At 57.9% G+C, this 27507-nt stretch overlaps 9 protein-coding genes across 9 annotated transcripts; 3 read left to right on the top strand and 6 right to left on the bottom strand.

Moving 5' to 3' along the window:
• Positions 1 to 475: 475 nt before the first annotated feature.
• Positions 476 to 1702, top strand: EX895_006038 (uncharacterized protein; the record flags this gene model as incomplete). The annotated part of the gene is made up of 1 exon (XM_029886630.1): positions 476 to 1702. One exon carries the CDS (start codon positions 476 to 478, stop codon positions 1700 to 1702), a length of 1227 nt encoding a protein of 408 aa, XP_029736943.1.
• Positions 1703 to 1820: 118 nt separating this feature from the next.
• EX895_006039 (uncharacterized protein) lies at positions 1821 to 3305 on the bottom strand (the record flags this gene model as incomplete). The annotated part of the gene is made up of 1 exon (XM_029886631.1): positions 1821 to 3305. The coding sequence occupies one exon, from the start codon at positions 3303 to 3305 to the stop codon at positions 1821 to 1823; it is 1485 nt and encodes a 494-aa protein (XP_029736944.1).
• Positions 3306 to 3724: 419 nt separating this feature from the next.
• EX895_006040 (uncharacterized protein) lies at positions 3725 to 5486 on the bottom strand (the record flags this gene model as incomplete). Its single annotated transcript, XM_029886632.1, has 2 exons — positions 3725 to 3785; positions 3874 to 5486. 2 exons carry the CDS (start codon positions 5484 to 5486, stop codon positions 3725 to 3727), a joined length of 1674 nt encoding a protein of 557 aa, XP_029736945.1.
• Positions 5487 to 8456: 2970 nt separating this feature from the next.
• On the top strand, positions 8457 to 16334 carry EX895_006041 (uncharacterized protein; the record flags this gene model as incomplete). The annotated part of the gene is made up of 1 exon (XM_029886633.1): positions 8457 to 16334. One exon carries the CDS (start codon positions 8457 to 8459, stop codon positions 16332 to 16334), a length of 7878 nt encoding a protein of 2625 aa, XP_029736946.1.
• A 172-nt stretch (positions 16335 to 16506) lies between these two features.
• EX895_006042 (uncharacterized protein) lies at positions 16507 to 17484 on the bottom strand (the record flags this gene model as incomplete). Its single annotated transcript, XM_029886634.1, has 1 exon — positions 16507 to 17484. The coding sequence occupies one exon, from the start codon at positions 17482 to 17484 to the stop codon at positions 16507 to 16509; it is 978 nt and encodes a 325-aa protein (XP_029736947.1).
• Positions 17485 to 18167: 683 nt separating this feature from the next.
• Positions 18168 to 19325, top strand: EX895_006043 (uncharacterized protein; the record flags this gene model as incomplete). Its single annotated transcript, XM_029886635.1, has 1 exon — positions 18168 to 19325. One exon carries the CDS (start codon positions 18168 to 18170, stop codon positions 19323 to 19325), a length of 1158 nt encoding a protein of 385 aa, XP_029736948.1.
• Positions 19326 to 19391: 66 nt separating this feature from the next.
• Positions 19392 to 21179, bottom strand: EX895_006044 (uncharacterized protein; the record flags this gene model as incomplete). Its single annotated transcript, XM_029886636.1, has 1 exon — positions 19392 to 21179. The coding sequence occupies one exon, from the start codon at positions 21177 to 21179 to the stop codon at positions 19392 to 19394; it is 1788 nt and encodes a 595-aa protein (XP_029736949.1).
• Positions 21180 to 21711: 532 nt separating this feature from the next.
• Positions 21712 to 23164, bottom strand: EX895_006045 (uncharacterized protein; the record flags this gene model as incomplete). Its single annotated transcript, XM_029886637.1, has 2 exons — positions 21712 to 22028; positions 22207 to 23164. The coding sequence occupies 2 exons, from the start codon at positions 23162 to 23164 to the stop codon at positions 21712 to 21714; spliced, it is 1275 nt and encodes a 424-aa protein (XP_029736950.1).
• Positions 23165 to 24344: 1180 nt separating this feature from the next.
• Positions 24345 to 27044, bottom strand: EX895_006046 (uncharacterized protein; the record flags this gene model as incomplete). Its single annotated transcript, XM_029886638.1, has 1 exon — positions 24345 to 27044. The coding sequence occupies one exon, from the start codon at positions 27042 to 27044 to the stop codon at positions 24345 to 24347; it is 2700 nt and encodes an 899-aa protein (XP_029736951.1).
• Positions 27045 to 27507: the final 463 nt, after the last annotated feature.

Here is a 27507-nt window from a genome sequence, read left to right on the forward strand (position 1 = left end):
CAAAAGAAAACCCCTGCCTCCAGCATAGCCAAAAGTCGTCCTTCACGCTGACTGTTTGTCACCTTGCTGTGCTTAGGCCCGGCTGACGGTTTCCGTGGACTTTTTGGACGCGTGTGTGTCTGTGTGTCATTTTTGGGTGTGCGTGTTTTTCGAGCACAGCAACGCACTCAAAATCCGTTCAATCTCAAGCGCAGTGACGGAGAAATGTCGCCGAGGCCGATTCCTGCTTTTGCCTTGCTTTGCAGGCCTGCAACACATATCTCCCTCTCAACACCGTCTTCCATCTTGAACACCTGTGTCATCCTACGCTTTCGTCTCTACACACGCCTTGCACGAATTTGAACGCAGGTCCTGCTTGCACACCAGCGTCACCATCCGGACGTCTGCATCCAATCATCTCGATCCGAGTCCACCGTAGCACACCCTCCGGACACCCTTCATTGCAGTCGCTCCTGGCCCATATACTTCGCACACTATGGCCATCTTCAAGCGCAATCCTCGCGCCACCGACGCCGGCGATGCTGCAGGAAACGGCTCCGCCAACGATGCAGACAGCGATGCCTCGTCCGCTAAGGGTTTGCGCAAGTATGCCCAGCGCAAACCCGCCAACACCGCATTCAAGCAGCAGCGATTGAAGGCGTGGCAGCCCATCCTCACTCCCAGGACTGTCCTGCCCGCCTTTTTCCTCGTTGCCATCATCTTTGCCCCCATCGGCGCCGTACTCTACTACTTTGCCGAGCAGGTCAACGAGTTCACCATTGACTACACCCAGTGCTCCACCGCACCTGCCACCCCGACACAAGCGCCCATCCCTTCGTCCAAATACAACTACCAGCTGCACGACAAGAACTCGACCAACTTCCAGACACCCACTTGGTCATGGGACAGCGCCTCCAAGACGTGCAATCTTTACTTCAGCGTGCCGGCGAGACTCGAGTCGAGCGTCTTCCTCTACTACAAGCTGACCAACTACTACCAGAACCACCGCAGATACGTCAAGTCGTTGGACTCCAGCCAGCTCAGCGGCGATGCCGTCTCGTACAGCACCATCTCGGGTGGCACGTGCAAACCTGTCGATGTGGATCCCAACACGCACAAGATCATCTACCCGTGCGGTCTCATCGCCAACTCGGTATTCAACGACACCTTTGGCGACCCCGTCCTACTCAATGTTGCTGGCTCCAACTCCCCCAACGAGACGTACGTCATGAGCGAGAAGAACATTGTCTGGCCCGGAGAGAAGGACAAGTATTCGAAAACAAAGTATGCGGCCGACCAGATCGTGCCGCCACCTTACTGGCAGGGCGCCTCGGGCCACTACGGCTTCTCAAGCGGATACACCGAGAACAACGTCTTCGACCCCAGCGAAGACGAGCATTTCATGGTGTGGATGCGCATTGCTGGCCTGCCCACTTTCCGCAAGCTGTACAAGCGCAACGATACCATGGCCATGGAGCCTGGGCGCTATCTGCTCCAGGTGGTGGACAACTACCCCGTGGCCATGTTTGACGGTACAAAGAGCGTTGTGTTTAGCACCTCGTCCTGGGTCGGTGGCAGAAACCCGTTCTTGGGTCTTTCCTTTATTGCCGTGGCTGCGCTGGCGGTGCTGCTTGGACTCATTTTCACCGCTCGCCACTTGATCAAGCCGAGAAAGCTCGGCGACATGAGCTATCTCTCCTGGAACCAGCCGGAGTCCAAATGAAGGGCGCCGCTCGCTCACGTTTTGTATCAAAAGTGTTTCTCTTGCCTTGCCAGTCTCTTCTTTTCCGCAATGCACACGGTTCTCGGAGTGATATATATCGTTTGCATTCATCTAAAGACTACGATGATGTGTCTTTCTGAGCTACAACGGCGGGGATGCTTTTACCTTCGCTCTCGGGCCAGTTGGGCATCAACTCGTTAGACGGTACGCCGTATGGGTGCAAGATCTTCTGAGCGACTTGGTCGCCCGCAATGGGTAGCGCTGTGCCCGGTTGGAGCGAGCTCTTGACGGGGTCTAGCAGGCCGAGTTGGACCAAAGCGTTTGCTTGATCCCAGTAGAGGCTTTCGTAGGCGAGCTTGTCGCCGCGCAGGTTGACGATGCCGACCATGGGGATGCGCAGCTTGCGGCCTGTGGGGGGGACGCCGGGGAGGAAGTAGTCGATCGTGGTGGTGTGTGTGCACTCGAAGACCATTTCGTCGATGATGCGATCCGTGCCGATGGTGCGCGAGATGGGTACGAGTTGGGTATCAGGCGGGGAGACCGAGGTGAAGTGGTGCTCGTAGAAGCGCGCGAGCTGGGTGAAACCCGCGCCACCGGTGAGGCAGGCGACATGGTTGACGTAAGGTTGTGCGACCATGGTCGACATGGTCTTTGCAGAGTCGCGGGTGGCAAATTCGAAGAACGTGTGTTGGTCCCAGAGCTGTTCGAGCGGGAAGCGTGGGCCCATGGTGGACTTGAGCAGCGCGACGGTGCGCGAGTAGCTCATGGCCGCTGCGCTCCTGTGCGCCTCGTTGACCTGTCTCGCAAAAGCGAAATCCTTCGCATGGTGCGAGAAGGGAAATGCACATCCCCACAACGCTGCATCTTCATTGACGCCGATCGAGGCATACGTGAAGATCGAAACGGTCTTTGGCTTCACTGGGCCTAAGGATGCCTTGAACTCGGCGAGCTCGGGATGGAACGGCAAGGCGTCCTGTGGAAGACCCCCGCGCTTGGCTGCTTCCACGAGCGCATCCACCCGCTCCGTGTCCGACTCTGGTACGTGCACGAGCAGTGGGACATCTCCTGAACGGTTGGCGGCTTCGAGCAGCTGGTTCGTCTTCAGCAGCAATCCATACAGTATGCAAGCCGACAGCCCGCCGCGCTTGGACGACTCCGTGTGCAGCGCCGATACAACGACTGCATCCTGCGGCTGCATTCCGAATGTGATCAACCCAGTGTATTTGTTCCAGCCTCCTTGGATGTGCGCATCGACCAGTGCGATGAGGTTGACAGCCACAGACCAGCCGTCGGTGTCGCGCAGGTCGTTGTCCGTAACGTGAGTATCCGGTTGGGTGGCTGGCCGACGTCGAAGCGCATCGAGCGAGGCCGAGTTGGGCGCGGTGTCGACCAGCACCGCTTGGTATCCTTCTTCCGAGAGGTTGAGCGCCAGACCCTGCGTTCCAGCATGCCACGGCCCCAGCAGCAGGACCGTGGGTGCCCGGCCTGGGATCCGGGCTGGATCGACACTTGTCTCATACACCTTGAACTGAATCTCGCCGGACATGGTTTCGTCGATACCTTTGGTCGAGAGTTGCGATGATGAGTTCGAGGTGGAGGACATGCCTCCTCCTCTTTTAAAACAGAAGACGGCGCCGCGCAACTTGAGGGTTACGGCGATTTGCCGTGGGTTCCGGATGCTTTGCAATGAAGCCGCTTGTGTTCCATTACCGACATGACAAATGCTCGTGCCAAGCAGCTTTGTCGAAGACTCACATGCGTAGGTAGCGTTTTTACACTCAGATCCTTGGCCGCGGAATCGGTGCGCAAAATTGGCCGAAGCGCGGCTTTCTCTCTCGCCTCTGCTTAGGCGCACAACCCCACAACGCGGTTCTCGGCAACCTCCTCCAACACGCTCTCATGACGGCGCCGTACTCGTCTCGGAACGCTCTCTGCGTCCGAGCAGAAATGCATAAGATTGATCAAGTTTTCTTCTTCGTCATGTTCTACAGTATCAAGAAGTATGCAAGCTCAATATTGCGATCACTGCGACTCCTTTGCAGCTTCGTCGCGCAGCATTCGTCGAAGGATCTTGCCCGATGGACTGTTGTCGCAACATAGAACAAGAGCAATGAGGTCAGTATTCTTTCTTTTAGTTCCTCGAGCTGTGAAAAAATTTCGTCAAGGCTTACCTCTTAGGGATCTGCTCGATGACCTTGACACCGCCACGGAGGCGTTTGTGGTTAGCCACCTTCTTGGCAGTCCATTCTATAATCTCCTTGGCCACATCCTCGGCATTCTCCTTCTGCGCAACTTCTTGCTTGAGCACTACGTACGCTCGGGGTAACTCGGTGGCCTGCGCTTTGTCTTGAACACCGATCACAGCCACATCTGCAATCTTGGGGTGTGACAGCAACGTCGCTTCCAGCTCGGCAGGAGGCACCTGGAAACCCTTGTACTTGATGAGCTCCTTTTTGCGGTCTACGATCCAAAAGAAGCCGTCCTTCATGATGGCGATGTCGCCCGTCTTAAACCAGCCGTCAGGGGTGATGCAGTCGTCGGTTGCCGCCTTGTTGTTGAGGTAACCCTTCATGATGGTAGGGCCACGCACCCAGAACTCTCCCGGCTTGCCATTCTCGCCTTGCTCGAAGCCAACGTCGTTCCCGTCGTCGTCAACCAGCCGTCCCTCTACGCCTGCCAGCAAGCGGCCACAGCTGCCCATGTGGTCGTGATACTCCTCCGGGCTCGCAAAGGTGGCGGTGGGCGACGTCTCGCTCAATCCCCAGCCTTGGGTGACAAGCAAGCCTGGATGCACGGCTTCCACCTCCAAGCTGAGTTCGGATCCAAGCGGCGCCGCCCCGGACATAACCCACTTGAGACTCTTGAGGTTGTACTTTTTGGCGCGTGGGTCCTTGGCCAGCAGCACCAGCATGGGCGGTACGACGTACGCGATGTTGCACTTGAATTTTTCTACTGCCGAGCAAAACACATCGAGATCGAATTTTGGGATGACGACCGACTCTCCGCCAATGTAAATGCCCTTACAAAGGTACTTAGCAAGCCCAAAAATGTGGTTCATAGGGAGCACAGCAACGTAGCGGTCGTTGGGACCGATGGCGTCGCGGAATGTGTTGACGATGGCGGTGGTGACGCCAGTCATGTTGCCGTGCACCAACTGGACACCTTTGGGTTTGCCGCTTGTACCGCTCGAGTAGACGATGAAAGCGTCTTCAGTGCGGTCGTCGACGACTTTGTGCGTTTCCAGACGACCATCTTCCAGCAGTGTACGTGCATCAAGCTCGCCTTTGTCGCCCTTCTTGAGGCTGTCGCCGTCGTCCACGATCCAAAGACGGTTTTGACCGTTGCGCGATTTGAGGCCCGACTTGGCTAGCTCGAGACCCTCCCGCGCCGTGCTGAGTACGCTCTGGTGGCAGAAGATGTACTCTATCTCGGCATCATGTATAGGGTGGACGAGCTCTTCGGGTCCATACGCGGCGTTGAGTGGAACGAGAACAACACCAGCACAGAGACCGGCGTGGACAACCCACGGGTATGCGGTGCTGTTGGGCGAGAAGACGCCGATCCTCGATCCGGGCTTAAGACCGAGCTTGTGACGCAGACCATGGGCGAGTCGTCGCGAGTCGTCTTGGAGCTGTTTGCGCGAGTACTCTTTACCATCGAGTCGGATGTATGCTGCCTTGCGGTCGTCAACCTTGTTCGGGTTGCTGTAGAGGAAGTCGAACAAGTTTCCACGCTGCACGCGTGGTGGTGCTGGCTCGCGCGATGTGAGGATCTGAGGTGCCATTGTTGATATGTCGGATTAGAGTAGATGAGGTTGAGATGGTGAGGGATAGATAGGTGGATGGAACGAGGAGGAGAGAGAGTAGAACGTCACAGGGTTACGAGGCTTTTATTGACATGAAATCAGGCAAATGAAAGCGGGGAAAGCGTGACAGAAAGACAGCCATGCGCCAAATGCAGACTTCATGCTATGACCCCACGAAGATCAGCCAGCCAACCAACAGTGGGGGCGCGGCGACGAAAATCCCCTCGTGCGAAAGACAGGGCCGCCGTCGGCCGCTGATGCCGGAATGCTGAATTTGGCTGTTCGGTTGGCATCCCGTCCATCCTTGATTTCAAACAGCGGTGGTTGGCATCAAAGCACGAAACAGGAAGCAACCGGCATCGGAGCGCTTCATTATCTGCAAAGGCCGACATGTCGGCACCTCCGGCTCTCGACTTTGCCTGAATTTCGCGTCAATATAACCGGTTTAGCGTCGAGCCTAGCCGTGGTCTTGTTAGAGTAGTGAACACCGAGACCCTATAACGACGAGAAAGTCCTCGGACTCGCTGGTCGGCTGGTAGTGGAACAACGAACAGGATCGGCAGACCACGGTCTCCCGGTAAATCCTTCTCGAAGTGGGAGCGACGCAAATAAACGCCGCTTCCCACAAAGGACGTGTGCTGTAGTTTAACCGCAATCCCCAACCTGGGCGGTAGATGCATCTAAGCACCGCTATGCCCTTCCTCTTTCGGCTTTCAGTGGCCGAAGCGGACTACGCTGGCTTGCAACGAGAAGAACTGTTCCTGTCAATCGATCGATGCCTTTCGGTACTGTCAACGAGGTGCTAAAAGACAAAAGTCGGCTCAAGAGCGGCGAATTTTGTAACCCGGATTTCGAGTCTTGTTTTCGGGTTGTTACAGTACCATTCTGCAGCAAAAATCACATCTATCTCTGACAATGCTGAGCCTTTGCAGATCTGGAACAAGGCACCGACTCTCCCACCAGCATCGGCGATGCAGTCAATGTCCGTGGCATCTCCGCTTTCAAATGCCAACATGCCGAATGTCGACAGAGATGGGACTGCTGCTGGCAAAAGGGTTGATGCAAGGGGAGAGAGAGGGTGTATCCCGACGACCCACGCTCCGCACGCACGGAGAAGGGTAAAAACAACAGCGATTCTCGGCCGCTCGAATGTGGCGCCGGAATGCATGCTCAGTTACGAAAAGGCCATCGACCGAAGTGACCGAGGTCAGGCCTGCGATACGAGCCAAACAGAAAAGCAACCAAGTGATGAAGAACAATGATAGTTAGACCAGAATCCCGAGATTGCCTTCTCTGGCCCCGGCGCACGGCCAGCGTGCATTCTCCGCTCGCTCTTTCATTCCTCGAAGCCTTTCTAGAAATCTTCCCTGGCCTTGCTTTGCGATCCTGACAGCGAACGCGCTGGCGCCTTGGCCCATTCTACAGTTCGGCCCATTCTACGGGCTGCTGCAGTCTTCGTTCTCGGGATTCCGTCCTTGCTGCAAAGCCGACCGCCCTTCGATGCATCGGTAGTGTGTTGTTGTTCGTTCGATTGGTCCTCCAACCGCATCACACCCTGTTCCTTCGCTGCCATGCTACCCGGGCACGGATCAGGTACAGGCGCGTTGTAGGTGCGCATGTCTCGAGCGACGCGAATCTGAGCCGGTCGACCAATTTCGCGTGTGCCTTGGAATTGCCTCGATGCAAGCTGCTGATCTGTCTCCTTCCAGCTCACCATGCATCGGAGAGAAGACAAAGACGCATCGTCTTCGCTGTGCACTGACTACAAACAATCGATCATCAATCAATGAATCAGTTGATCGATCAGCGAGTGAGATATAGCCAAAAAAGGGGGGGGCCTTGCCAAGCCACCCAGATTGGCTCGGAGCGCAGTCCATTCGGAGTGTGCTAGCCGACACGGAGTGACTGCTTAGACCGTCGGGGTACCGTGTTAACAAGGTCCATTTCGAATCAAAGCTCTGAATCTCTCGTTGGAACAAAGGGAAAGTTAGAGGTATGCAGCAGCTGGGCGACGAAAGACGCTACTGCGCTGTGCTGTTCTTTTGCACTCTTCTTGATTGCCGTTCTATTCAGGGTTCCCAAGGAAAAAAAAGGGTCGGAAAAATGGCAAGTGTTGGTCTTTTCTTCACGATGTTTTACGCGTCTTCTCGTCCCCTCGGACAGCACAACCAGGCCAGGGCGCAGTGCGAAAGAGAGGCTCGAGCGGGAGCAAGAGCAAGGCGAAAAGAGAAAAATTCGAAAGCAGGCCAACCAAGGGGGACCGCACGCGCCACACACCCTCGCTTCCCCTCCCTGTCGCAGGCTGGATCTTGTCTTTTCCCGTGTGCTAGCCGAATCTATGTCAAAATCTTTGGTTCTTGTCCCGCTCCGGAAGCTCTGCTTAGCGTGCGAGAGGCGTGGGCGAGGAAGGAAGGGCGGGCGTTCGGAGGGTGCTGCATGTGTCGTGCATGTGCGGTGCGCGTGTGAGCGTCCGAGCAAGCGCACTGCATGTGTGTTGCCTGTGTGTTTCCAAGGCGTCCCGACCTCATCAAAGACAGTGACTTCCACGTCTTTTCGAAACGCAGCCTAAGCACGCTAGCACGTCTCATCGATTCGCTTCTCCTCACACTTCATCGCGGCGCTTCGCATCACGCTACATTGGCATCACCACCACCATCACTAGCCGCTCCTCGTGGAAAACGACGTTCGCATTTTCTTGTCGTTGGATTGCGACCACCACATCGGCCCCACCGAGCACCAACGAGCTCAGCACCGTAGCAGCCGTGTGCCAACCCGTCAATTCTCGCGGCGATCTGTTCTGGATGCCGTCCGACGTCTGAGGGATACCCGCCACAACCGCATACGCTGCATCCACGGTGATCGAGCAGCGTCGTTCGAGTCTTGCATTCTCCACGACCGCTCACTCGGCTCTTCCTCTCGAAAGGCGCGAGCCTCAGCGTTACAGTCAGCATGCCGCTACCATCTCATCAGGCCGCTCAGCAAGCAGCCTCATCGTCACCGCAACCACATCAATACCATTACCAACAGCAGCAGCAGCAGCAGCAGCAGCAGCAGCAACAACAACAACAACAAGCACAGCAGCATCATTACCTTCAATCTCAGCAGCACTACCCTCACCAACAGCCACAGCATCACGCTGCGCCACCATCACTGGACAAGTCCCAGTCTCAGCCGATAGGTCGCAGCCAGTCCGCCTTCAACTTCCTCCTCAACAAGGCCAAAGCTCCTTTCTCCTCTTCGTCAAGCTCCTCCAATCTCAATGCGTCCACTTCGCTCTCGTCGCTGGCGACCCACCCGGAGGATCCCTTCGATGACACCACCAATCACATTCAGTATCATCGGCAGCTACAGCAGGATCACATGTTCCCACAGGCACCTCCGGGCTCTGCGCAGAACCGTAGAGTCCCGAGCGCCAACTATCAACAGCAACATCAGCAGCAGCAGCAGCAGCAGCATCACCCCCACCATCAGCACACCGACTCCATTGTGACCTCGTATCCTTCCCGGCCAGGACCGTTCTCTCGACCAAGCTACTCCGAGGAGGCCTCCGCCGGCGCCGTGGCCAGCCCCTCCAAGCGAGGCTTTTTCAGCGGCATGGGTCGAGATCGCAAAGCTTCCACTGCGTCGCTCAAGCAGCCACAGCCGGCCCTTCAAAAGCTCAACTTCTCCTACAGTCCTCTCTCCAAAGGGCAGCGTCAAGAGCCACCCATCAGCAACAACTATACCCACTACAGCAAAAGCCAGTCCGACCTGCATGCGCGACCTGACCTTTCATCCCCGACCAATGCCCACTTTGAGCTTTCGCGCGTACCGGCTATTTACCAGCAACAGCATGCTTCTTCTGCCGCTACCGACGGAAATCGATTCTTGCGCTCTCCCAGTCCCGCAATGAACTTTTCGCGCAGCGTCGACGATCTCAGCTTGGCCGATCGCTCCGCATCGCCTCTCCCTGCCTCGCCTGGCTATGATGAGAGCACATCGACCCTTGCTACTGCCGCCACTTCGACCTCGCCCGGCACATGGGGAGAGCTCGGCGTCGCGGGCGCACAGCCCGACTGGCGGCCCAGCGACATGGGTACCCTTGCATCGCCCGCCGCCCAGCAACATACCGCTTCCTTCCAACGCTTCAAAGCCGGCCACAACAAGCTCAGTTCGGTCTCATCGCATGTACAGCCCTCCACAACGTCCATTGCATCTACCAAATGGAACAGCATGTCGCCGCCCCAGCACAGTCACCTGCAATCGGCTGCCGCGCAGCGATTTGAGCCAAAACACGCGCGCAAGATCTCCAAGCTCGGCGGCAAGGACACCGGCCGCGGTGTCGTCGCAAGCAGTCTTGCGGCATCGCTTGGCCTTACCAACCTTGGCAGTTCCCCTGTTTCGCCCTCCCCACTCTCGATCCAGACCGCCCTCGAGCCCGTGCCTCTTCCCCCGGGAGCTGTGTTCCAAGGCTTCCTCAGTCGCAATGCCAACATCAGCTTGACCATCGCGCAGCTTGGTGGGCACGATCATACCAAGGGCAAGGACAAGGACAAGGAAAAGGACATCGCCAAGGGCTGGAAGCCATACCGCGTTGTGCTGCACGATGGGCGTCTCTACTTTTACAAACCGCCCAGCAGCGTCTCGGACGAGGTCAAGGCCATCTTCCCCACTGGCATCGTTCGCAGTGTGCCCGCCACGCCCGCTGCATCCTTGTCGAATCTCAATGCTGACCTGCTCTTGCGAAGCGGTCTCAGCAAGCAGGACCTACTCACCGCAACTTCCAGCAATTCAGACATGACGTCGCCGCTGCCATCTCCGAGTCCACGTCCGCGGTTTCCAGCCGTTCGACAAAACACGTCGGGTTCCGCGTCTGCCGAGCCACCAGCAACTCCCCACGCAGCTCCTGCCGAGTTGGATACCAGCGGTGCTGCGCACCGAGACTGGGTCAAACCGGGAAAACATCCTGACCTCGTTTTGACCGATGCCATCGATGCGCCTGCCGCATGGATCGAACGTATCCAGGGTGGCAGTATCTCAGCACTGGCGCACGAGTTCGTCAAGGCAACACAGCTGCCCGCAAAGGCCGTTTCAGATCCGAGGCGGTCCATTACATCGCCCATCTTGAATCATGGCAAAGCAGACAGGTCCGACAACTGGCCCGTGGAGGGATTTGTGGTTACCGTGTTTGCTTCCATGCTCGCCAGCGGAGAGGGAAAGTCATCAGAACCAGCGCAGATCACTGCCTTCCTCTCTGAGGTACAGACGCGTGCAGAAGAGGTCCTTGCTGCCTCTGCGCCAACAGCCTCACCCCAGTCCGACTCTGCGCTCAAGTCCCGTCTCGCGACGCTGCTCGACGTTTCTGTGCGAGCCGGCATCAGCGCAACAATGGAGCGGCGCGCCGCTCTCGAACGTCTGGCAGGTCTATTGCAGCTTGACAATGATGACCTTTCGAAGAAGGTAGATGCATCGGCAGCGCCCGTCCTTGATGCCGAGGCCATTGCTGCTACCCAGCTCCCCGACTGGATCACTGTCGTAGCTGACAAGGACGTGGGCGAGACCCGCCCAGACTTGCGCAAGTTGCGTAGCTCCCTCACCATCTCGGACGATCTTTTGCTGGAGCTGGAACCTCTCGAGATCGCTCAACAGATCCAAGTTTTCCACGCCAATGCGCTGCGTCTCCTGGCTAGTCCTCACCTATCATTCTGCGAGTTGCTCGAGGCAGCCAAGACACACCCTCAGGTGGTTAGCGCGCTCAGCTTCGACTCGTTGTCTCCTCATCCGCTCACCACGTTGGTTCTCAAGCATCTGCTCAGCTCAAGCTCGGCCGGATCCGATGCAACCAATGCAGCGCAAAATGGCGCTCGTCACCGCGCCTCGGTGCTTCGTCATTGGATTGCCATTGCCTCGTATCTTCTGACGCTGGGCGACATCGCTGGCTGGATGGCCGTCTGTACCGCCCTGTGCTCTCGCGCCGTGACTCGCCTCGAACAGACGTGGCGCTATTTGGCCGAAGGCGACCGAGTGCTGGTGGCAGAGGAGTGGGCGCCCATCTTGTCGAGCATCTCCTGGTCTGAGGGTCTCGCTGTCAACGTGCAACCGCGCTTTGTTGGCGACAATGCCGAACCCTTTGTCACCTTGCAGGACGGTACCCGCACCGCAGCAATCCCTTACCTTGGCAACTCTCTCTATCGTACAGTACGCCAGTCCGACGACTCCGCAGATCGATCGGCTCAAGATGGTCAAGTCAAAGTCTCGGGTCGAGGCGATGCTGCTTATGGTCTCTGGACCTCGACGAACGAGTGGCGTGCGGCATGGCAGCGGCCTGCTGCCGAGTCCACTTTGTGCATCGCTGGTCAGTCCGAGCCTTTGGCAGAATACCAGGCAATGATGCAACTGCTGCTCCGAGATGCATCCAAAAGCCGCACGCCCGACTTCCACATGGAACGCTCCTTCCAGCTCGAGGCGAAGGCTCTCGGCAACCTCGATGCTCGCGAGAGGCACTCGTTGCCCATCTCCGCCAATCCTTGCCTGCCTGTAGTACCTCTTCTGTTCCCACAACCCCTGCCGCTCTTGTCCTTGCTGAATGCGGCTCAGATCAAAGCCGAGCTCTCGCGACGCGACGGGCAGCGCGTCAACATGGGAAGCGACTCACAATCCACCATCGCTTCGCGCCCTCTGGCTCGTCCCACGCTTGCAGGCTCCCCCATCTTCCGATCTTCGGCGTTTTCGCCGCCTCTAGCAGGTCGATCTGGCCGCAATCCTGCCTTCAGCGGCGTCGTTGAATGGTCCTCGATCGCCCCTACGCCGACCCGAGAAGATCAAAGCAGCAGCAACAGTGTCATCAAGATCGGCAACGAATTGGTGCTCCGCGTGGCGCAAGAGACCAAGTTGTCGCTTCCCAACTCTCCCATGACCAGCAAGCGATTCTCGCAAGACTTTGGCCGCTACTCACGACCGCTCTCGCAAATCTCGAAGCGCTCCAGCTTGCCCACGTCCAACCGCAGCTCGGTCGTCGACATTGTGGTGCCCTTGCAAGTGGTCGTCAAAGCTGCTACTCTCGATCGCATGATCGACCTTCTTGTGATGGGAATCCAACACGTCGGTGTTACGCCCTCTCCCTCCGCCAACGAAAGCAGCGAGCCGCACAACGCGACCAATCGAAAGACCAAGCTGATCATGGACATGGAAGCGTACCGTACCACGTTCCTCGCGACTTTCCGCAGTCTCTGCTCGCCGTCGGATCTGTTTGAGCAGCTTCGCAAACGATTCTCGACCGCCATCACTGCAAGCAAGGAGCTTACGGGAGCGGAAGAGTTCCGCCCCTCGAGCCAATTCCCTTCGTGGATCCCACTCATCCCAGCCGGCAGTCAAGCGGAGCCGACCGATTGGGACATGGTCTACCGCATCCGTATGGGCGTTGTCTTGACCTTGCGCCTGTGGATAGACCGCTTCCCGCAAGACTTTGTCGATGACGATGTTCTCTACCAGCTGACGTGGAGTTTCCTTCGTCATCCGGGCGTGGAGGTGACGCCTGAGGATCCTGATCAGCAAAAGGTTGTCAACGCGCTGGCTCAGCTCCGAGGCACGTACGGTGCCAGAATCATGGGTGCAAACGCGAGGCAGGAGGAGCGCAGCTATGCCGCAAGTCTGCCAGTGCACGTCTCTGCCGACCAGCCTCAGGCCGAATTCGACTTTGACAGGGCCACCGCGGCCGAGCTGGTCGAGTACCTCGAATCCATCGCCACCGTCTTCTTCGACAAAATTGTCGACCGAGACCTGCTCGTCGTCAGCGAAATCTTTGAGAAGCAGGCGAGCCACCCGGCCGCTTGGTTCACCGTCAAGCCAGCCGGCACTGGAAGCGCTGACGAGGACAAGCCCGTCACCAACATGTACACGATGCTCGATGCTATCAAGGTGGGTGACGGGGCGAGCAAAGACGTTAGCAAGGATGCGTCCTTGCAGCACAAGCTTCCGTCAGCAGTTCGCGACGCCTTGGCAGCACAGAGTCTGTTCCGCGGTTGGATCGCAATCCACATTATCGAGTCGGGAATCGGCCTGGAGCGTCGCCAGGAGAGACTCTGCAAGCTCCTCGATGCCCTTTGGATCTGCAGAGCCCGAATGCTGAGGCTGAGGGGCGACGAGGCTTCCAGCTCAATCATTCCCCAAAATGTCAGCACCACCGCCGTCACGGACACAGCTCTGCCGTTCCGCGAGCCCACCATCGGATCGTTTGTTGAGTCTGCCATCGTCAACACGCTTGGCTCGTCCGAGTCACGCATCTTTTTGCGAGCCTGGCAGGGTGTTGCCGCGAGTCGTAGCGCCAGGGGTGACGGTCTTGAAGACCTTTGGCCCAAGCAAGTCGACTCGGAAATGCGCTCAGCTGCCGAGCTTTCGGGGACGACGGATATCGGTTGGATCCTCTCGTGCTTGGCCGAGGCTGCCACAAAGGCTCCCAGCGTGCAGGCGGGAGACGTCGAGCTGATCGATTTCGAAAAGCGTCGCACCATGTGGGCGCTGATCGACGGTGCAGTACGAGTGCGACCTCCTTGCAACGTGGCCGATCTCGTCGAGCTTGCCGGGGCTAGGCTTCGTTTGATGCAAAGTGCTCTCACTCGCGTCATCTGGGATCGTCGAGCATTCCGCGAGGACGCAGCCAAAGAGATGCGCAATGCACCGCCCGTGCGCTCCGATGGGCAATTGCGACCCATCAGCTCCGGAAAAGCGCTCACCGGCCTCTCCAAGCAGCAGCAAGAGAAACTTCGTCGCGACCGAGCAGCCTTGATGATGCTCCATGCGATTCCTCTGCGTCCTTCCATCTCGTCGCGCGTGTCGAGCATGCCTTCCAGCAGCTCACGCACCTCGGCCGCAGCCTCGCCGGCATCCGGCTCGACGCCGTTGCCCTCGGAGAAGAACACCAGCGCTCCGGCGCCTCCGCCTGACAAGGCTACCATCCGTGCCCGTCGAATGACAGCGCTCTTCAAGGGTGCCGTACGTCCGCTCATTTCGCTTGACAGGCCTGACGCGCCCGCGAAGTCGGTCTCTGAGCTGATGCGCCTGACTCCACTGCAGAAGCCTTCGATCGTTGCAGGTCTCGGAGGTGCTCGTGTTTCGGTCTGGAACAATACGCAGCGCTCGTTTGTGTTCCACCTAACTTCGCAGGAAGGCGCCAAGTATCTGTTGCAGGCAAACAACGCCGCCGAGCTGTCAGAATGGGTGACTCACATCGAAAAGGCCTCGATGGAGTATGCCGTAAAGAGCCCGCTAGATGCGCGTAAGGGCTCAGTGCCTTCCAAAGGCAAAGCTGCACACGCGCCTCTCTACGGACGTCCACTGGTGGAGCTTGTGGAGCGCGAGGGACACTCGGTGCCGACGGCGGTCGAACGCATGTTTGCCGAGATCGAGGCCAGAGGTCTGCGCGAGCAAGGCATCTATCGAATCTCGGGATCCAAGAGCGCCGTCGAGAACCTGCGCCGTACATGGGACCAACAGCCGGCAGAAACGGTCGATCTTTCCACAGGCGAGTTCAGCGACATCCACACGATTGCCGGTGCCGTGAAGACGTGGCTGCGCGAACTGCCGGAGCCGCTCATCACGTTCGACTCGTACGACGATCTCATCGCGACGAATGCCATGGACAACGACGATCGCCTGTATGCCATGCGCGACATTATCTGGAAGATGCCCAAGTGTCACTTTGACGTTCTGCGTCGCACGGCAGAGCATCTGGCACGTGTCGTCGAGGAGGGCGAGGTGAACAAGATGCTCGCCCACAATGTGGCGCTCGTGTTTGGCACGTCGCTGTTGAATCCGCCGCCGGGCCCTTCGAGCGTCGCGATCGGGTTTGGCAACCTTGGCAAGGCTGCCAACGTGGTCAAAACGATTGTTACGATGCACGAATGGCTGTTTGAGCCTGAACCCGAACCGGAGGCAGAGCCTGAGGCTGAGCCCCAAGCCGAGCCTCTGGCGCAGCAGACTCAAGAGCAGGCCCAGTATCAGGCCGATGAAGGCAATGCTGATGCGGTGGCTCACGGTCAGGACGAAGAGGCATCGACAGTGCTCTTGGATTCGGACCATGCTTCGCCCTCTCCTAGGCAAACCGTACCTGCGCAGGATGACCCTTTGTCGATCGGTGAAGGTGCGGCCCAGCATCAGGCAAGTGACTCTGTTGAGGGTGACAGTGTAGACGACGAGCCTGTAGACGACGAGCCTGTAGCCGAGCTTCCGGTGAGGTCTCGTCGTGGAGGCGGCCGAGCAAGGCCTCTGACGATTGTTGGCCTTGACGGACTATCGGCTCTAGGCGGAACCAATGACATTGCCAAGGTACTGGAGAGCAGCGACGGTGTCAAGGAGGCGAATGCAAGCATCGATGATGACACGCAGGCTGACAGGGGGCCGGCAAGCGATGCTCCCGTTGAGCCGCGGTCGATGGAAGCGGCGCCTCGCATCGTGCTCTCGCCCGACGTCGACAGCGAAGACGATCTAGCGAACGAGGATGACGACTCACAAAGCGGCGCAGACGACTCGAACGACCCTGTTGCCCCTTCTGAGAGCGAGGCACAGCAGCACGACGACAGCAAGCCAGAAGGCGAACCTGACTCTCTCGATGCACAATCCAGCCCCACCGAACTTGCAGTAGGCTCTGATCGTCGACAAAGGACGCGCAGCACGTATCGGGACAGCGTGTTCACCTCGTACTCGATCTACGCCGACTGCTTTGACAACATGAAGCTGGAAAGCCAGTCTTCTGCTGCAAGCATGGTCAAGCGTCAGTCGATGCACTTGCTTGGTCAGCCTTTGGAAGGCACAGCTGCCGGGGCTAGGGAAGGCAAGGCCGGTGATGCGTAGTCGCAGACTTGTCACTATACATTATCGACCTGCAAACTTTTTTTTTGTGCACCATATTCTCCAGATCATACCCTCAGTATCAACTCAGTTGTTTTGTAACATTCCCTCGACCCTTGTTCCTGTGATGTGTATTGTAATGTTTGAAATTGCGAATGTGAATGTGGTGTTTGGGCTAGAAACCGTCTTCGTCGGCGTCGACAGCAAAACGGGGGGGACGATTGGTGTCGGATGAATCGGCTGCCCGTGGACGTTGTACCGGCGATATGGAGCGAGCGAGTCGGGGAGCAGAGTGAAATCCTGAATCCGAGACGTTTGATTTTCGTGGTGGTTCTCTCAAATCAGTTGTAGGGTACGATTCGTCGGTGTAGTTGGTGGTCATTGATTCGTCCTGGTCCATCGCAGATCCGCGCGGTGCGGAGCTTTCCCACGCTCCTGCTGCTGCTGCTTTATCTGCTTCTCCGCCGAGACTGGTAGGGAGAGGGGGCATCAAGAGCCACCGATTCCTGGCATCCAATTCGGACTGCAGCTTGCCCTCGGCCTCGGCCTCGCTCGGCGGCCTCAGAGCCTTGAGGTGCGAAAACGCAGTGCCGAAGAAGCCGCGCAGCTCGGCCACTTCGTGCGCGGAGATGTTGTGCATCTGGAGATGCACGCTGTTGATCATGGGTACACCGGACAAGATCTTGGACTGTCGTGCCTCGCGGATGTCCTTGAGCAGCGCACGTACGCGGTTCGAGTTGGGCACATCGTCCGGTGCACTGCTGAGCAAGGCCTGCGACACACCGATCCAGTAGTGTGGCAAGTCGGAGAATCCCGCTTGCGTCGTTTCGTGCTTGAGCGTCTCGGTGAGCGCATCCACGGTGAGCCAGGTCGGCAGGACGACAATTGCCTTTTTGCGTTTCTTGAGGTGCAGCGCCACCCAGAGCGGGACCGTGGCAGGTGTCGGTGGGCGGAAGGGCCCGTAGATCCCAGAGAGGAGGCGGACGCGGTCGATCGAGGTAAGCGGCACGATGGTGATGGCCGTGGAGGAGAGCGAGGTGGTGGCGAGGTCGAGATCGGTTGCGCTGCAGCCTCGTGTGTAGGAGGAGAGCGAGGTGCTGGTCGAGGCGATGTTGCCTGGTGTGGAGGAGGTGGATGCCAAGGTGGACGTCATGCTGCTGAGCTATGAACCGCTTACTCTGTGAGTATGCGCAAGGGATGGTGAGGAAGGAAGAGCGTGTTGGAGAGAGATTTGTCTTGCTAGTGTTGGTCTTTTCTTGGACAACGACGCGCGCGACCACTCAACGCGATTTACATTTTGTTGTTCCTCGAATCATTCACTCATGACTGATCAGAATGCGACTTGGACGCTGTTATTCTCGAAGGCTTGGATCCACGGAGATTCCGAGAACGTGGCTCTAGCAGCTGCAGCGTCCCCACCAGGAAGCTCACGAGCCGATCGCTTACTATGAGCGTTCGCAACGGCAAAGCCGAAAGAAGATCGGAAATTGTCAGAACGGCATTGTGATTCCGCGATGGGTGAAATTCGGGCTGTGCCGAAACGGGGCTCTTATGGGTCCAGGGTCCAGTTTGTTGTTGATTGCGTGCCGCCGAGCAACGTTTCAGATCTTACAGTCAAGATGAAGTTGGCGGCGTCGATTCCAACTCCCACTCGCACTCCACCAACTTCATCAGGCCTCCCTCCATCGCCGCTCTCGTCTCATCAGCCTGTTGACCAGCTGGAAGTTTGGCTCGGGCTTCGTCGCTCTTCGCAGCTCCACCTGCAAAGAACCCTTAAAGGAGACGGCCGAAGCTTGATTCTGACTGCAGCTCAGACGTCGTCACAAACCTTCAACGATGCCGGCCTCTCATCCACATCAAGCGAGGTACGCCTCGTTGCGGCGAGGCAACGACTCGTCGTTCTCTACCTATGCATCACATCTACAATCAGCCTACCATCGGGCCCACTCGTACACGGAAACGACATGGCAAGCGTTCCTCGCGCTACGCCCCGAACAGCGCTACCTCATCTACTTCGTCCTCGGAGTCAAAGCGCTCATCCTCGGGGTCGTACTCTACATCGGACCCGAGGCGATGTTCAATGCGACAGCCAAGCTCGCTATCTGGTTCGGATCGCAATCCTACGGTGCTGTGCTGCTCATCGCCTGCGTTGTAATCGTCAGCTTCCCGCCGCTCATTGGCTACGGTACGAGCATCACGCTCTTTGGCTTGGGGTGGGGGGTGCATGCAGAGGCTACGTCGGAACATGCCGAACTGCGCGGCAACTTGTTTCAGGCGTGGCTGCTCGCTTCGTTCTCCTGCCTGCTGGGGGGCAGCGTCGCATTCGGCGTCCTGCGCTTCCTCATCGTTCACCACTCGAAACGCGTCTCGTGGATCAGCAGCACCCTCAACGACCCCAAGTACGTCGCCCTCTCCACCGCTGTGCGTCGCAGAGGCCTGTCCATGGCCATCCTCATCCGGTTCTGTCCGTTTCCCTTTGCGTACTCGAACCTGTTCTTTGCGAGCCTCGTCGATGCCGTGTCGTTCAAACACTTTCTCACGGCGACTGCGCTCATCACACCCAAACTTTTCCTTCATGTCTGGTTGGGCACGCGCATGTTTCAGCTCATGGACCGCGATCAACGTGCACAACTCGACGGGTGGGCCAAGGCGCTCAACGTCGTGTATATCTTGGTTGGATCTGCGGTGGGTGTGGCGACGGGTTGGGTCGTCTGGAACGAGACGACCAAGGTGCTGGAGACGATTGAAAGGGAAGAGCAGTCGCGTCGGGCAGATGGACGTCCGAGCAGCAGCATTGCTGATGGCGCGAACAGGATGCAGAGGCGAGGTACTGCTGAATCACCGTATCGCGACAACGACGACGCAACGTCTGCCTCACCATTCATCCTGGACTTTGATGAAGAAGCAGACGCAGACGAGGTGGAAGACCAAACCGCTGCGAGTGGCAACCGCACGCGCAAAGATGACTCCACCAAAAGTCTTTTACCTCGATAGAAAGACCCACACTGTAGTAGAAAAGAGATGGCAATCTGGACATTGTATATCGACTGTTGAGCCCGGTTACTCGACATCGTCCGACGGAACGGCCTGATATCTCTCCGACCGATCAAACGCATTATCCACATCGCTCAAGCTCAACCCGGACATTTCCGGCAGCTGCGCATACGTGAACGCGCAGCACAGCGCCGCCATGCCACTGAACAGTCCAAAGCACCCGGCGGGATGGATCAGCTTGACCAGGTGTAAGAACGTCGACGAGACGAGCAGGTTCGTCGTCCAGTTCGTCGCTGTTGCTATCCCTGCGCCCAGGCCGCGGACTTGGCCGGAGAAGATCTCGGACTGGATGAGCCAGGGGACGATGCCGAGCCCAAGGGCGTAGCTGAGCGTGAAGAGGATCATGAAGACCAGGGTCGCGTAGGGCCATGGTGTGGTTGAGGAAGAGGCGGCCGTGTCGGCGTGGTCAGGTGTGCCCGTGACGGGGCCGACGTCGATCTGGCTGAAACCTATCGCGACGAGCGCAAGGAACACCGCCATCGCAGCTGTGGTGTACAGCAACAGCTTCCTCCGCCCCCAGGCGTCGATGTACCGAACCGCCACCACCGTCCCTCCAAAATTGGCCAGCGCAATCCCCACCGCCGCCGCATTCGGATTCGCAACAAATCCGGCCATCATCAGCAGCCTTGAACCATAGTAGATGCAACTATTTGCTCCAGTAGCTTGCTGGAAAAACTGCAGCCCGGATGCGATCAGGAGCGCCCGTCGGTGCACGGGGTCGTACAGGAGCATGCTGAGCTTGCTCTTCACCTGGGTCGTGGTTTGACGCGCTGACGATGTGAGTTGTGCCTGGGCGGAAGTGATGCGATCCAGCGTGGCTTGGATGTCGGCTGCTGTTCCGCGGTGCGTGTGCTGTTCTGCCTCGCGCTCGGCTGTGTGATGTGCGTCGGGGTCGACGTGGTCGTAGGAAGTGGCGCCTTGCATGCTACGCGCGATGCGGTCGATTTCGTGGTCGATCATGCGCACACTGGCGTGTGGGTAGATGCGCTGCAGCACCCGCCGAGCACGGATGATCCGTCCACGCGCCACTAGCCAGCGCGGGCTTTCGTCCAAGTAGACCATCCCCACCAGCTGGAAGACAGCAGGCACACCACCCGCTAACACCATCCACCGCCACCCATGAGGCAAGTGGTAGAACGCAGCATCCACAACATACGCCACCACCTGCCCGCCGGTAATCAGCAGACTGTTGATCCCCACCACGCGCCCCCGCACCTTTGTGGGCGCCACTTCGGCCAGGTAAATCGGAACCACCATGCTTGCCATCCCGACACCAAGCCCCACGAGCAATCGGCCCAGTACGAGCTCTCGTACCACTTGCGATGCTGCCTGCTCCATCGCCCCGAGGAGGAAGAGGATTCCGCTCCCGATCATGACTTTTTTGCGCCCTAGCCAGTCGGCCATCCTGCCGGCGACGATGGAGCCTAGGATTGCGCCGACGGTGGTTGCGCTGACGATGAGTTCCTGCTCGCCTTCGCTCAGCTCGTGGCCTAGGTCAGCGTGGATTGCGACGAGCATGCCACTAGCTACACCAGTATCCCAGCCGAATTGTAAGCCTCCTAAGCAGGCTACGCCGGTGAGCCGCGCGAGGTAGCTTGCCGAACTGAGCTCCGAATCGTCCAATGGATTTGGTTGTTGGTCGTCTGCGTCTTGGTCATCATCATCGCCCTCGGTGGCACGTAATGGATTGAACCGATCCAAGTCGCCAAGCTGACCATTCTTTCCTGCACTTGCGATGCCATCCGCTGGAGCAACCGCATTTGCATCCACATCAGCACTGGCTGGATCGCTCATTTTTGTTGTCACTGGTGTTCCTTGACCGAGCCCTCCCTCCTCGCTCCGTGAAGTCGATAACGCTGCTGATCTATCAAGCTCGTTTACAGGCGTCGAAAAGGTATCCAGCTCCAAGTCCGAGTCGGAGGAGGTCGGCGAAGAGATGCGGAACGAAGGAAGCGACGACGGGCCCGCCCGCCGCTTGTCTGTAAACGTTGACGCTGGAATGGTGATAGTGCTGCCTCTGTCTATTTTGTTCAGGGAAGAAGCTTCTGTTGAGATGGATCGGTGCTGCCTCTATAGAGAGGCCTGTTCGAGGTTGGTGGTAGTGGTGGCGGAGCAACAGAGGGAACGGTAACAGCTACAATGAAAGAAGCAAGGCGAGTGATGGTCAGGACGAGAAGGCGTCTGCGAAGCTGGACCCTGCTTGAATTTAATCCGGCACGCATCCTCCACACTGCCAGGCTCACGCTGTCACCCACCGCAGGTACCTCTCGAAAGCCACGCGACCGAACCCAAGCTCAAACCTGTCACTGACTGAATTCCGTCCAATTTATGCTGGCGGAGCATCGATGCTCCAAACGTGCAAAAGTGGGATGTTTGTCCCAATCGCTGGTTCGTCATCTGGGATGCGGATCTTGGCGTAGGTGAAGTAGTCGCCGGAATTATGGTCTTCCACCTGCCACTTGGTGTTGCGAAAGATGATGCCACAGTCTTCGCCGAGAATGGCGCGGTGCCCCCTAGTGGCAAAGGGGTGGTGGAGCCGAGAGAGTGGGTTTTGAGTAGGGAGTTGTGCTGGGTTGACGAGTCTCATCTCCTGGATGAGAACCGAGTCTGTTTTACCGATTGGTGTCGAAGGACTGTGCAGAGCTGCAATTCGATCGGGCGAATTCAGAGTAGCACAGTTCCAGGTTGATACCGTGAGAGACGAGGAGAGTCTCCTGTTAAAGGCCGTAGTCGAGGTCGAGAGCTCGAACAGCATCTTCGCAAGCTTGCTGGGATACTGCCACTTGATCGCCTGCATCAGGAACTTGCACAGGGGCCGTACAGTTTGCCGAAAGATGTCCAGAGCGTTTGCGCTTGCTGCATTGTCGTTTGAGACACGTCTCGAAGGTGTGGTAGTATTCGGCCCTGGATCTGCAGGTGGAGCACCAGTCGAGCCGGCCAGCAAAGGCCAGAGGCATCTCATTATCGTGGATTTTGATGTAGCCGGGGATGACAGCGAGGATGATGGGGTCGATGCGATTGTCTTTATCTTTAGGAACCGACACAAGGGCCAAGTAGATGTTCTCGTCTTGAGGGGCTTTGCCATCGGCTGCATAGGAAACCTGGCGAACCCAGATATCGTGCACTTGGACATACTGGTGGAGGGCTGCCCAGATGAGGCGGGCAGTGCCAGTCCAGGCGGCAGTGTAGGGCAGATTCTGGATTTCGATGACAAAGTAGTTGAAGTCAAGGGCAGGACCGACGAAAAGGCGCTGCAGCTTGGCCTGGCGGAAAACAAGAATGGCCTCACTGGCGGCAGCAAGATGCGGCTGCAGAACAGTGATGTCGACCATTTTGTTTCGACCGGTTCCTTTGGGGAATTTTACCATGCAGTTGGCGTCGGGGAAGGATCGCGCATGGAGATAGTCGCACATTTGCTTGCGCAGGGAGCCAAGGGCGGGCCCTTCATCGCGGTTGGAAAAGAACTTGCCAGTGAACTGCCACCGAATGGTGCAAGGCGGAAGTTTAGCACGGTCGGTCTTGGGGAGAGGAAGATCCTCGAAAGGCACCAAGGGATCGGAGCGGGTGGCAGACCAGACATGTCGGCCAGTGTAGATTGGAACAAAGGCGTCGAGGTCTGGTTCGGGCAGGAAGTCTTGGTCCTCGGTAGGATCGATACTGGACTCCAGGTTGGTTTGTTCGTTGGCGTGGGAGGCGTCGAGATCTCCACCATGTCCCTGGGTTGGAAGGGGAGCAGGAGCAGCGGTGAATGGGCGTCTGGTGGAGCGGTCAGCTGGCATTGGATATCAAACGTTGGATTGGATGCTGCCAAGGTTGGTAGTAGAGGGCACTGAAGTTGAACCGAGTGGCAACAAAAGGGCACGGGCTCCTTATAGCGCAACAAGACAAAGCCACGCAAATCAATTTGAAGGAACGCGGGCTGGGGAGGAATGCAAAGTTGAGAGTACCCAAGAGCAGGCAAGCTAATCAGGCCGGGAGCCACCAAAAGCCAACAGATGAGCCAAATATAGACAAGGAGCTTAAGCCACCAGGACAAAAATTTTCGCAGAGGTCTTGCCAGCGTGACTCACAAGCGGCCCGAGCCCCCAGAAAGCGCTCGTCGCGATCAGGGTGCAAGGAGCGGCAAAAGTGGTCAGTGAAAGGGACTTCTGATGAATAGTGTCGATCTTGATGTTTAGAAGGGCCAGAAAGGCCGTGCGGGGGGCGCCAGGAATGCCAGAAAGGCATGGCCGCCGAAGTTTCTCGTGTTGTATAGTCAAATTTCGGTATTGATTGGGCAAAGTTTGCCCGAGTTCTGTGTGTAGCCATCAAAAGATGGTCAGGTTGCAATGCTTGGACAGTGAGGGTCCGGTTGTGGTGGTTGTTGTTATGGCGGCATGCCCCATGTCAGGAGGAGTCGATTGGTACCGGATTCGATGGAGGTCGTGTCCGCTGCCATCAACTGGTCTTTGGCGTTGTCTGACAGCCGACACCTACACCATCTCTGGAAAAATGGTTTTGACCATTCCTCGGTCATTTTCTGATCGATCTTGCTCGAAAATTGTGGAGGGCGATCCCCTCAGCTTTCCGCATGTCGTGGTGCCAAAAAAAGGCCAAAAAGCTAGCTAGAAAAAAAAGAGGCGACGGCGGGACTCGAACCCGCAGCCTTAGAGTTGATTCGCCATTTCGAGAGCGCTTCGCCCTCGAACTTGAAAATTTTAGAAGCTCTATGCGCTAGCCATTGCGCCACGACGCCGAAGGTTGCCTTGAAGGCGTTATATTTGATCACATATAGCATTGCGTAGACAAGCTCAAGTTTGGATGCTCGCCCCGTCAGAGTCTTGTTCTTTGCGCAGCTCTGCTTTCACCTTTGGACCCAACAGCTTGCCATTGATCCCATGGCAGGCAGTCAAGTATCGAGGGTACGGTGATGAGTTACTTTCAAAGGTGAGGGTACGAGTACAGTGAGAAGGTCGCCATTTATCCACGACCAAACCATCCGCCGAGCCAGCTCTTCTTCTTGGCAGCAGCTTCGGCCTCGGCTTCGGCCTCTTCCTCCTCGGCAAGTGCGTTGCCCGGGTCGTAGGCCAGCGAAAAGTCGCCTTCGTCGTCGTCGTCGTCGTTGTCTTCCTCGACGTCGTGGTCCTCAAAGGGCTCTGCTTCGTCGTTGTCTGCTTGCACGGGCACTGGCTGAGCTTGAGCTGTCGTGTTGTTGGCGGGCTGAGCAGCAGCGGCGGAGGGGGCGGGTGCGGTAGCGGGCTTGGCCTTGGCAGGTGCCTTGACCGCCTTGGACTTGGCCTTGGCTGCAGGCGTCAGAGTGGCCTGCTGCTCCTGTTCGTACTCGGCGCAAACATCCTCTGGTACGCGCTGGGCTTCTTGCAGCGACACGGGGTCGAAATCAATGTACTTGCGAGCCAGATCCTGCAGGGCCTGACCAGCACGCGAGTCCGACATGCCCGAGCCTGCCTTGCCCTTGGCTCCAGCCCCGCGCTGTTGCTGTCGCTGCTGCGCCTTGAGGAGGGACTTTTGCACGCCTCGCTTGAGGTGGGCCAGAACCTCGTCCGAATGGTCGAACACGGCATCCGGGCCACTGCTCGCCTTGAGACGTGGCGGGAAATCCGCATCCTCCTCGTCGACGTCCTCTGCCAGATCGGCAGCCTGACGTGCTTGGCGAATGTACAACTGCGCACGCGTCAGCAGCAGCACCGCCTCGGCATGGGCGCCGGACAGCGAAAAGGCACGAGCAAGGTGGCGCAAGATCTCGCTTCGGAACCAAGCCGCCTTGGCTTCGACGAGGCTCGACACATCGGGCTCCGACTCGATCAGGCCGATTGAGCCCATGGCGACCAAGCTCGTCTCGGCGGCATCAAGCAGCTTGGCGAGCGAAGGCACAGCACGAGCGCCGCGACGCTTGGACTTCTGGGCAGCGATCGCACGCGCGCGATTTTCGCGAGCCAGAGCCTGGCGGGAGCGCAGCTTTCTGGTACCGCTCCTGGCCGGTTTGCGGACGTGGGTGCGGGCAGCGGTGCGCGGCTTCTTGGCGCGCGATCCGGGCGGGTTCTTGCGCGGGTTGGCCTTCTTGGCAGCAATGGCATCCTCGAGCTTCTGCTGCTTGCCCTTGCTTTTCTTGCTGCGCTTGTAGGTCGTCGCAGAGCCTGCCGATCGACTGTCCTTGCCCTTGAGACGCGCTTCGACACTCGACATGGCGCGCTTCTCACGCTTGTCGGCACGTCGCTCCACTTCAGCGACCAAACGCAGGTTACGCCAGATACGCAGCGCAAGCAGACGGTAAAAGATGAGATCGTGGGCAGTCTGCAGATCCTTGCTGGCAGTCTCGTACCGGGCCGAGTGGCTCTTGGAGAGCGCTTCGGCATTGTCCTCGACAAGCTTGCGCGCAACGTCTTCGGCATCAGTAAAAGCGCTGAGAGCGCGGTCGAAGGGGTCAAGCTCAGTGTGGCCAGCTTTGCCGAGTCGCACCGTGGAAGAGGTGGCGGTGCGTGCACCGTCGGCAGAGGACTCGCCCTGTGCGATCTCGCGCTTTTTAGCTTTCCGCTGGGCATGCGATAGTCGGACGCGCTTGCCATCCCGGGCGGGGGCATTGGATTTGCGGGAGGTAGCAGTAGCACCTGCGTCAGCATCTCGCTCGCTGATAGCTTCGACCATGACCGACTCTCGTAGAGCCGCCTCTTCGGCCTGAGCGGCCACAATGGTGTCGAGGAGTTCCGGGTTGCGAACGGGGATGTCGTGTCCGTGCCAGCTCAAGGAGAGCGCGGACTGCTTCTGCCCGCTTCCACCGCTGGCCTTGGCGGAGGCGAGATCCTGCACGAGCTGGTTGTACTCAGGAAGGGTCTGCTGGCACACGTCGGAAGTAGCAGTGGAAGCGGCGATCTTGTCCATGTCTTGTTCCGAGTTGCCAAGCTGGTAGGCAGAGTAGCGCATCTGAGCTTCGCCTGCGTCGACAAAGCTGTTGGCAAGGGCCTCTCCGCGACTGGTGGGGCTGTTGACGGCAATGGCGTTGAGCAGGTTTCGGGCGACAGAGAGGAGCTCAAGCGCCTTTTCCCACTGAGAGCGGTCGAAAGCGGTGGTCGACTTGATGATGAGCAGGTAAGCCGCGGTCTCGGCACGAGAAAAAATGTCGAAGCGCGACGCCAGCGCCTGAACAAGCTGGTGGAGAGAGTGGGACCACTGCTCGGCACGTCGCAGCCTCGAGATGCCTCGCTTGCGCAGCTGAGGGTTGGACTCGTCGTCAAAGGCTTCCGCTCGGAGTTCCTGGGAGTAAGCCCATGCTCGCTCGGCCTCAAAGAGGAGAAGGTGCGCAGGACGAGCGTCGGTGACTTGAGCGATGTCGAGCTTCTTGGCGGTAAAGACATTGCCGTGGCCCTTTGCGTTGGCGCTCTGAGCAGCGGCCTGCTGAGCCTTTTTGGGTTTCTTGCCCTTGGCCGGCTTTGCACCCTTGGGCTTCTTGACGTCCTTCTTGTGCGAACTGTCAGCGTGGGTGAGGGCGAGCAGCTCTCTCAGACGGTGAACCTTGGAGGCGCAGTAGCGTCGGTAGCGAGCAAAGTCCTGCTGTCGCATACCATGCTCGTTGCGAGCTTCGCTGATGAGCTGGAGCAGAGGGAAGGCGATGGGTTCGCCGCCAGCCTGGGCCGCTTCCTCGCGGTTGGCGAAATCGATCTCCATGGTGAGGGACTAGAAGCCGACCTAAAGGCAAGATCGCGATGGTTGGTGGGTCTTGATGGTGGTGTAAAGTTGAGGACGAGTGAGTGTGAGTGGAGCTGCGAAGGTTGCGGTGAGCGCTGCAGCCTCAGTCGCCTGACCTTGTCCCGGATCCGGAGCCGATGTAAATTGTCTCTTTAAAAGTAATGTGGAAAATCCAGAATCAAACATTGATCCAAATTTTCCATAGCCCTGCACCTCCTTGCCTCGCTCTCTTTACCAACTCTTCAACGGTCGGCCATCGGTCGTTACTTCCTCCATCGTAACCTCCTTCATCGAAGACAAGATCGTAGCATGCAGTTGAAAGCTAAGCAATCCTGGTGCTCTGCCTTGTGCCGTCTGTTTGCATCAATTAGAAGTGCCCGATGAGAGTAATCCCACCTCTGCTTTTCGGCCGTTTGATTCTAAAGGCCTTTCACTTCGCACC

This window comes from Sporisorium graminicola, chromosome SGRAM_8 (genome assembly GCF_005498985.1).
Source record: "Sporisorium graminicola strain CBS 10092 chromosome SGRAM_8, whole genome shotgun sequence".
NCBI classification, from domain to species: Eukaryota; Fungi; Basidiomycota; class Ustilaginomycetes; order Ustilaginales; family Ustilaginaceae; genus Sporisorium; species Sporisorium graminicola.